Consider the following 9,522-nt stretch of genomic DNA (forward strand, 5'->3'; position numbering starts at 1 on the left):
AGTTGCTATAGGTTTGGGGTGTATAGGCAGCTATTTAAGAGATGGAATCCTTTAATAAGAAGGGTCTTGATAATTATTAAAAGAAAAAAGAAGAAAGAGACGGGAAAGCAGAGGAGAGAGAGTGGCGCAGCCGCTGCGCGCTTCCTGCGGCTGCTGGGCGAAAACCCTATAAACCCTAAACCCTAAACCCTAAACCCTAAACCCTTAGGGTCCGTTATGTGAATATTTGAGGATGCACTTGAGTTCTACTGTCAACAAAAACAAAAGAAGGTAAAACCTACACAAATACAGCTGCTGCTGCTGCTGCAGAGGGGAGTCGCTGCTGCTGCTGGTGCTCAAGCTGAGAGGGTTAGGGTTTAGGGTTTAGGGTTTAGGGTTTAACAACAGATGGGGCTTGGGGCTTTGCGACAGACATATTTCCTGCTGCTTCTCCTTAATCATAAATCCCTTTCTTCTTTAATAATAAGGGCTATACACATAATATTGTCGCTAGCTTTGCTGCTGCAGCTGCTGCAGCTGCTGCAGCTTCCGCTGCTGCTGCTGTTGCTGCAGCTCCAGCAGCAACAGCACCAGAAGCAGCAGCAGCACCAGCGCTCCTACCCGTTGGCTTCCCGCCTCTTCTGCTTTTGTCTTTGTCTTCCTTCCTCATTTATTTCTTTTTAAAGACACAGATCGTTGCTTCCTGCTGCTGCTTTCTCCGGGGAGCTGCGGGGGAGGATGCAGCAGCAGCAGCAGAAGCAGCAGCAGCAAGAGCAGCAGCAGCAACAGAAGCACCAGGTAACCGTCTACAGACCGAAATCAGCAGCAGCAGAAGCTGCTGCTTCAGCTGCTAATGCAGCAGCAGATAGCAGCAGCCATGGGGGTAGCTTTATTAGGAGAAGACATAGATATGCATCGAGCAGCAGCAGCAATAGCAGCAGCAGCAACGGCAGCAACAACAGCAGCAACAGCAGCAGCAGACGCTGCAGCACAGACAGCAATAGCAGTAGCAGCTACAGCCTGAGCAGCACAGAAGGAGAGCCTTCGCTGCCTTTCTTAGATCCTTCTCCACTGCAACACAGCAGCAGCAGCAGCACCAGCAGCACCAGCAGCAACTGCAGCCGCACGAGGCAGCAGCAACGGCACTGGCGGCTTCTGAGGCCAGTGGTTGTGCTGCTGCAGCGTGTGTGTCTCTTCTTGCTGCTGCTTCTTTTCTTTTGCTGCTCAGTTGTTGCTGCTGTCTTCCGGTTGCTGCTGCGCTGCTGGAGTGCTGCTGTCCGCGTGTTGAAGCAGCAGCAGCAGCAGCAAACTCCTGCTGCTGCCAAACAGTCTACAGCAGCAAATGCAGCAGCAGCAACGCATGCTGCTGCTCCCCCCCATTTAGTGGTTGTATTTAATAGCGACGAGCTTCAATTGCTGCTAGAGGCAGAAGCCCTTGCTGCTGCTGCTGCTGCTGCAAGTGCAGCAGCAAAAGGTGCAGCAGCAGCAGCTGCAGTAGCTAAACCTAGCACATGCGTTAGGGATCTGCTGCTTCCTGCTGCAGTTGCTGCATTTGCTGCAGGGCTTCAGCACCTAACGTTTAGTGATGCCCCCGGTGTCTGCGCCCCGCTGCAGCACAGGCAGCAGCTGCTGCTGTTGCTGCAGCAGCTAGGTTTAGAGGCATGGGAGGTCTCACAGCAGCAGCAGCAACTGCAGCAGCAGGAGCAACAGCAGCGCTCTACTCTACGTGGTCCGCTGCTGCTGCATTCACCCTCTACGATTTGCATCCGACAGCAGCAGCAAAAGCAGCAGCAGCAGCAAAAGCAGCAGCAGCAGCAGCAGCAGAATGATACACTTAAAGTGCGTATATTGTGTGGCTGCTGCTGCCTCCCCGAGCTAGTGAATATGCATGCAGCAAATCAGCAGCAGTCGCGGAGCATTAGCATTAGCAGCAGCAGCAGCAACCGCAGCAGCAGTAGCAGCAGCGGGGTCGAAGCAGCAGCAAGACACGATGCAGAGAAGGGTCTGAGCAGCCAGCAGCAAATTAACTCATTAGTAGACACCTGCTGCAGCAAGACATCGCAGCAGCAGCAGCAGGTTTCTGCTGCTGTTGCTCCTGCAGAGCAGAGGAACGACAGCAGCAGCAGCAGCAGCAGCAGCAGCAGCAGCAGCAGCAGCATGCCCTACACTATCCCCCCTGAGGAGACAATAGGCGCTGTTGCGCTGTATAGGCAGCTATCGTCAGGAGGGGACTTCCCTCCTCCTCGTTGTTTGCTGCGGCTGGATGTGCCGCTGCTGCTGCTGCTACGTGCTGCTGCTGCAGCAGCAACAGCAGCAACTGCTGCAGCAGCAAGGGCTGCTGCTGCAGCCCTTGTTAATTCTGCAGCACGAGCAGTTTGGAGGCCAAAGAGTACCTCTGCTGCTGCTGCAGGCGGCCGGCAGCAGCAGCAGCAACAGCAGCAGCGAGTCGCTGCTGCCACTGTCTGCAAGCTGCTGCAGCAGCAGCTGTTGCTGCTGCAGCTGCTGCTGCCTTGTCTGCTGCGGCGGCTGAAGGAGGAACTGTCTCCTTTCAGGTGTATGTCCCCTTTCTCCGCATGCAGCGTCCCCCCGCTGCTGCTAGCAGAAGCAGAGCTGTTTGGTGGCCGTGTACAACAGCAGCAGCAGCAACAACAGCAGCAGCAGCAGCAGAAGTGGGCCTATCGGGCACCCAATCTGCTGCTGCAGCAGCAGCAAACAGCATTTGCTGCTGTTAAGGTCTTGAGTACCTTAGAGGCGTTTACTAGCAGACATCTTAGACTAGGACGCTAGCAGCAGCAGCAGCAGCAGCAGCAGCAGCAGCTCTTGCTGCTGCTGCTGCTGCTGTTGCTGCTGCTGCATTAAGAAAAAGGAGACAGTTAGCTACTACTGTCTTATATAAAAAAGAGACACATTTGCGGTGTATGTACAGGTCTGTCTCCTGTCTCCTTAATAAGGAGACAAAAGAGCAGCAAATTATTTATTTATTTTTAGTCTTAAGGGATGCAGCAGCAGCTATTCAGGTGTATACGCATCTCCTGCTGCAGCAAATACTGCAGCAGCTGCTGCTGCAACTACTGCAGCAGCAGCAGCAGTTGCTGCTGCTGCTGCTGCTGCAGCTGCTGTTGCTCCTATTGAGCAGCAGAGGGGACTAGACAGTGTTTTTAGTTTCTCCTGCGCTTATGTTGTCTCCTCCTCTATTTGCTGCTGTTGCTGCTGCTGCTGCTGTTGTTGTTGCTGCTGCTGTTGTTGCTGCTGCTGCTGTTTGCTGCTGCTGCTGCTGCTGCTGCTGCTGCTGCATCGGTACTCTTATTTACTCGCTGCTGTATAACAGCTAAGTCTTGCTGCAGTCTCCAATGGCCATTCCATCCTGTCTTACGTAAATCAAGAAAGGAAAGGACAGGTGCTGCTGCTGCTGCTGCTGTCTTTCCTGCTGCTGCTGCTGTCTTTCCTGCTGCTGCTGCTGCAGAGGGAGAAGAACTGTCTCCTCCTGCTGCTGCTGATGCAGCAGCATGGTCTGCTGCTGCCTTTAGGTGTTCTATAGAAAGCATCTCTGCATCTGTCTGCATACACACACAGCAGCAGCAGCAACAGCAGCAGCAGCGCAACAACAACAGCAGCAGCAGCACACAGTCATATGTTAGCTGTTGCTGCTGCTTAGGGAGGGTACAGTGTACAGGGAGAGACACAGGAAAGAAGAACAAAAACGAGTAAAAAGGAGACAAGAGGGGACACATGAGGACAGCAGCAGCAGCAGCAACAGCTGCAACAACAGCAGCAGCAGCAACAGCTGCAGCAATAACAGCAGCAGAAGAGGGGTAGACAGGAAGAAGAGACGGGAGGAGACACGTAGACAATGCAGCAAGATACAGTAGAAGGAAGGAGACAGATATTCTGCTGCTGCCGCTACAGCTACCCTGCTGCTGCTGTTGCTGCTGCTACTACTGCTGCTGCTGCTGCTGCTCTCTACCTGTTTAATATACTGCAGCAGCAGCAGAGGAGGAATAAGAGGCCACATAGTACGACAGAAAGTTCCTGTCTTAATAACAGCAGCAACAAAGGAAGGAGACAGGTTCCTATAACGGAGACAGTTAGCTAATAATTTAATTTTTGCTGCTGCTGCTGCTGCTGCTGTTGCTGCTGTTGATGCTGCTGCTGACGCTGCTGTTGGTATTGACGATCCTCCTGCTGCAGATGAAGAACCAAACGCACCACCTGCAGCAGCAAACGAAGACGCAGCAGCTCCCGTCATCTTCCTGCTGCTGCTGCTGCTGCTGCTGCAGTTGTTGCTGCTGTCGTTGCTGCTGCTGCTGACGCCCCCTGCTGTGGAAGCGAAAGGGAATGAGTCTTCTAGTCTTATTGCTGCTTTTTTTGCTGTTGCTGCTGCTGCTGTTGGTGCTGCTGCTGCAGCTATATTTACTCGCTGCATGCAGCCCTGCTGCAGTTGTCTTGCTGTTCTTGCTGCTGCAGCAGCAGTAATAGCAGCAAATAAATATCTAATAAATAAAAATATTTAATTAATTAATATAAATAAATAAATAATAAATATAAATATATATATAAATAAATATAAATAAATATAAAATATAAACAAGAAAAGTCCTTATGGGGGGTAACAAACACCAACTAACCATCGCGAGCACTACCTACACCCCAATAAACCCTAAACCCTAAACCCTAAACCCTAAAAGGGAAGAAAAAGAATAATTAAAGATAAATAATAATTAATTAAAGGACATAAAAATATTATTTAATTTATTTATTTAGTGTCTTCCTCCTTATTCGTGTCTTTGTTGCACTTAGGTCACTAATACGCCACCTCTGTCTCCTGCAGGGCACCAACACAAACCCTTTTCAAGGGTTTAGGGTTTAGGGTTTAGGGTTTATGCTTGTATGTGTGTGTATGCTCATATACTCCTTGCCTATTTGGTTGCTGCTTGCTGCAGCTGATGAGCAGCAGCTTCGATTGTCTCCTTTTTAGTAAATAGAGGGAAGAGAAGGGACACATTAATGGTGTTATTAGGGTTTAGGGTTTAATGGTGTTATTAGGGTTTAGGGTTTAGTGGTATTTTTATATAAACAACAATATCCCCTCTGCACAACATAATACAATTAATAGACTCTTTTCCCCTTTTTGTCCCTTTTGCTTCCTACAGGTGTCTCCTTAGTGACACAAGGAGCTTATCATCATCAATAGCCGTTATACCATCGTCTCTCTGTGGGGAGACACTTAGTAACTGTCTCCTTATTCCTTTATTTATTATTTATTTTCTGTGACGATTCTTTTTTTCCTTGGGGACAATCGATAAGACATTAAGATAGGAAGAAGGAACGCCTTCCTTGTCCATCAATGTAAGGGAAGGAAATGGCACAAAGGGAGAGACAGCAGCAGGAGAAGATAAATGTCACGTAAATCCTTTACTTGTCCAACTTGGCATTAATGACGGTGAGTTATTAACTTTACTTCCTGCATTCTTTTGTATAAATCGCATATCTGGTGGTTTAGGGTTTAGGGTTTAGGGTTTATCGCTTTATACAGTGTCTGTCTCCGTGACAATGGTAGACAGGAAAGAAAGAACAGTATATTTATGCACAAGCATACGCAATAAAAAACTTAACCGGTAAATTATACAGCCTGTTTGCCTTGAGTCAGCTCATTGCCATATACTACGCTGCATGCAGTGCAAGAAAAAGAGCAGCTGTGGTCCCCTTAAGTATTTTTATATATTTATCTGCGGGCAATTAATTGATGAAATTTTTATTAATATGTATTAATAATAGTATATGCATCCTCTAAGATAAGAGGAGTGGAAACAGTACCCCAAGGAGACAGGAGACTCGAGACAGGAGACTCCAACGCGGTGCAGAGGGTATGTTGCTGAACACTCAGCATGCATGCACGAAAGGTTGAGGGCTACATAGTAATTTGGGCTCAATTAGCACAACAGGTAGGCAGACTTAAAGGAGGAGGCTGTACCTCCTTACTTAACAAGGAGGAGTTGGAAGGAGATGGGCTACAGTCTGGAGGCTAAATGGACTGATTCGAAATCCGAGACGTCCGAAAAAACACCAAAAAAAAAAAACGATCAATATGTATCTATGCGTAAATATACAACAACAAGAAAAAAAAAATAAATAAATATTTGTTAGCAAAGGGTGGCCAAGACAAGAAGTAGGGTGTAAAGTGTTTGCATGCAAACAGGGATGGTAACAAGAGAGGCAGTACAGGAAGATGTAGTGTCTTGGGGTAAAAAGAGTACCATCTGGTGTCCCTTTTATTATTATATATATGTTGGGTTATGCCTTTTAGTTGACGCTAATAAGGGGACGTTTCCTCTGCATGCACAGCAGAGACAGCTGGCAGCAATCGGTTGGTGTATAGGCATGCAATCTGCAGCAGAGTGCAGCAGCAGCAATAAGAGCGGCATAAAAAGACCCCTCTCTTTGTATTTTTCTTTCCTGTAGGCTTTATTTTTCTTTATTTGCTGGAGAATGAATAAAACTCTTTTTCTCTTTTTCTTCATCTCCTTTCTGCTCTTATTATTCCTTACTAGACAGAGAGGGACCCGACAAGACAGCAGCAGCTGCTGCTGACAGTACAAGAAGATATAGCATATAGCCTCGTAACGGTTGCTTCTACTGCCAAGAGAATTATCTACTGAGGGCCCCGTGAGTGGCTAACTCTTCTATACAGTGTTGCTGCATGCAGCATAGGGGCCTTGGTTGAGGAAGTCATGCGGATGTGGGGCTGCTATGCAGCAGCAACTGCAGCAAACCCTAAAGAGGCCCTTTTCTCTACTATCCCTCCCTATGTCTTTGTTATAAGTTGTGGCTAAGGGAAGGAGACAGATAAGAAAAGGCATTATATTCTTATTGCCCTCTTATGTCCCCTCTGTCTTAATCGATTGTCCCCTCCTATATAGATAAGAATAATAACCCTGTATTATTATAAGGAGAAAATAAAATAATTAAATAAAATATATTTATTTGTATAAATAGACAGTAAGCTATAATAATAAAAGAGACAAATAAATAAATAAATGGATAAATGAGACTTTTCTCTATACAAGCAATAACTCTTCTTACCTCTTGTGCTGTCTCCTTCCTTATGCATCTATATGTATATATTAGTGCATAGAGGAAGAAGACTAGAAGATAATTATAATATGCTTAATAAGTTAATTAATAATAAATAAATAAATATAAATAAATAAATATATATATATTTTCTTCTTTTATTGTTTGTCTATACGTATATATACATAATTGTATGGAAGGAATTGTTGCCTTTTTGTCTGCATGCGCGACTGCAGCAGCAGGGCTTAATAAACAGTTGTTTTTTTCCCCTAATTATTTATTTTGCATGCATGCAATAAGGCAATAAAAAAAACAAGAAAAGAGACAGGAAAAAGGGCCTTATTGTTGTTGTTATATAAGAGGTGGGGTTATTATATAGGGGAGAAGAAGAAGGAGATATAAATAAGGATTTATTTATTAGGTAAAGGAGAGAAGGATATTGATAAGTATATATAAAAGACAAAAAAAATAAATTAAGGGTTTAGGGTTTAGGGTTTAGGGTTTAGGGTTTAGGGTTTAGGGTTTGGAAGGGTGTGTCTGACGACCCCACCGCTGCTGGGGGGCGCCCCCCGCGTAGGAGGAGGAGGAGAGGAGAAGGTGCTGCTGCATGCAAGTGCATGCATAGGGAATAATATATAAATAATATAATAATAAATAAGTATTATGCTATAGTAGTTGTATACTATGCCCAATAAACATCAACAGCAGCAGTAACAGCAACAGCAACAACAGCAGCAGCAGCAGCAGCAGCAGCAGCAGCAGCAGAAGGGCCCCCTCTCCGCTGTGTACAGCCACCGCGATTGAGTGCGAGAGGTTTTTGTCCCTTTGCCTCCTTAACGATTTCTTATAAATATTTATTAAGTAATTAACTGCCTGTCTTGGGGTGTCTAGGCAGCTCCTGCATGCATTCTGCTGCTCTTTTGCTGCTCTCTCTTGTTGCTCCTTCTCCTTTTGTTGTCGTCTAGGGTGTAACAGCAGCAGCAACAGTAGCAGCAACAGCAGCAGCAGCAGCAGCAGCAGCAGCACTATCGTTATAGGCTACACCACCAACTATTATACTTCCTTTTACTGTCTATTTAGCTCAGGTCTCTCCTGCTGCTGCTGCTGTTGCTGCTAATTGGGCCCTTTTGGGGGCAGCGCAGGTTGCTGCTGCAGCCGCAGCAGCAGCAACAGCAACAACTAATACTACAACAACAGCAGCAGCAGCAGCAGCAACTGCAGCAGCAACAGCTAGTTGCTGTAGCCAACAGACACAGGAGAGTTGCTGCCTCATCCGTAGCATTTGCTGCTGCACTAGCCGTCATCAGCAACAACAGCAACAAAAGTAGTGATACAACTGCAGCAGCAGCAGCAGCAACAACAACAGCAGGAGCAGTAACAGCAGCAATAGCAGCAACAGCAGCAATAACAGCAGCAGCAGGTACCATTGGGTGGACCTGTTGGTATATCTTGTCTTCTTCCTCTTGCTGCTGTAGATCTAAGCAGCAGCAGCAACAGCAGCAGTATGCTTCCTACTGCTGCATCATCAGCGGCATCTGCTGCTGCTGGTAACAGCAGCAGCAGCACAACCCATCCACCAACCACTGCAGCAGGAGCAGGAGCAGCAGCAGCAGCACAATCTGCTGCTGGTGTATCTCCTTATAAAGGTAGTGGTTTATCCCCTGTGGGGAGTACCAGCTTACCATTAGATGCAGGCAGCAGCAGCAGCAGCAAGATATCATCTGCTGTACTTGGTGCAGCAGCAGCAGCAGATGGTACATCTGCAGCAGCAGCAGCAGCAGCAGCAGCAGCAGCAGGCCCAGGGGTATCACCAGAAGACGACGTTCGTTCGTTGCACGGATCTGCAGCAGCAGCAGCAGCAGGAGAAGAAGTATTAGATGCATCTTCTTGCTGTTTAACGGCAGCAGCAGCAGCAGCAGCAGCAGCAGCAGCAGCAGCAGCAGGAGACAATGGAGACAGGGACGATGGAGGTCTACTATCTGAATCTTTCTTTGATCCTGCTGCTGCTAGTAGTCCATCTGCTTCCTCTGATCTGCAGCAAGGGGCGCAGCTAGCAGGATTTATATCTCATGGATACAGCGTAACTCCTGCTGCTGCTTCTCCTGTTGCTGGTGCTGCTGCTGGATCATATGCTGCAGCAGCAGCAGCAGCAGCAGCAGCAGCTGGTGCATCTGATGGTCTTTTTGGCTTAAGAGAAGGACAATTATTCCTTCTGCAGCAACAGCAGCAACTGCAGCAGCAATTAGCAGCAAGCAGCAGCCCACCGCAGCAGCATCATCATCATCATCATCATCATCAGCAGCAGCAGCAGCAACATCATCATCATCATCATCAACAGCAGCAACAGCAGCAATTACAGCAGCAGCAGCAGCAGCAACAGCAGCAGCAACAATCATATATGTCTGCTGCATCACCATCTGTTTCTGTTTCTACTACTACTGCAGCAGCAGTAGCAGGAGGAGGAGGAGGGAC

At 47.3% G+C, this 9,522-nt stretch overlaps 1 protein-coding gene across 1 annotated transcript in view; it reads left to right on the forward strand.

The window, feature by feature from the left end:
* Positions 1 to 8,554: 8,554 nt before the first annotated feature.
* Positions 8,555 to 9,522, forward strand: part of EMWEY_00019060 (hypothetical protein) — a gene marked incomplete at both ends in the record, with an annotated part of 3,728 nt that continues 2,760 nt past the window's right edge. The window contains one exon of the mRNA XM_013477696.1: positions 8,555 to 9,522. This exon is cut by the window's right edge and continues 1,114 nt beyond it. Within this exon, the coding sequence (XP_013333150.1) occupies positions 8,555 to 9,522 (968 nt within the window).

The sequence above is a fragment of the Eimeria maxima genome, genomic scaffold (assembly GCF_000499605.1).
Source record: "Eimeria maxima Weybridge genomic scaffold, Emw_scaff166, whole genome shotgun sequence".
NCBI classification, from domain to species: Eukaryota; Apicomplexa; class Conoidasida; order Eucoccidiorida; family Eimeriidae; genus Eimeria; species Eimeria maxima.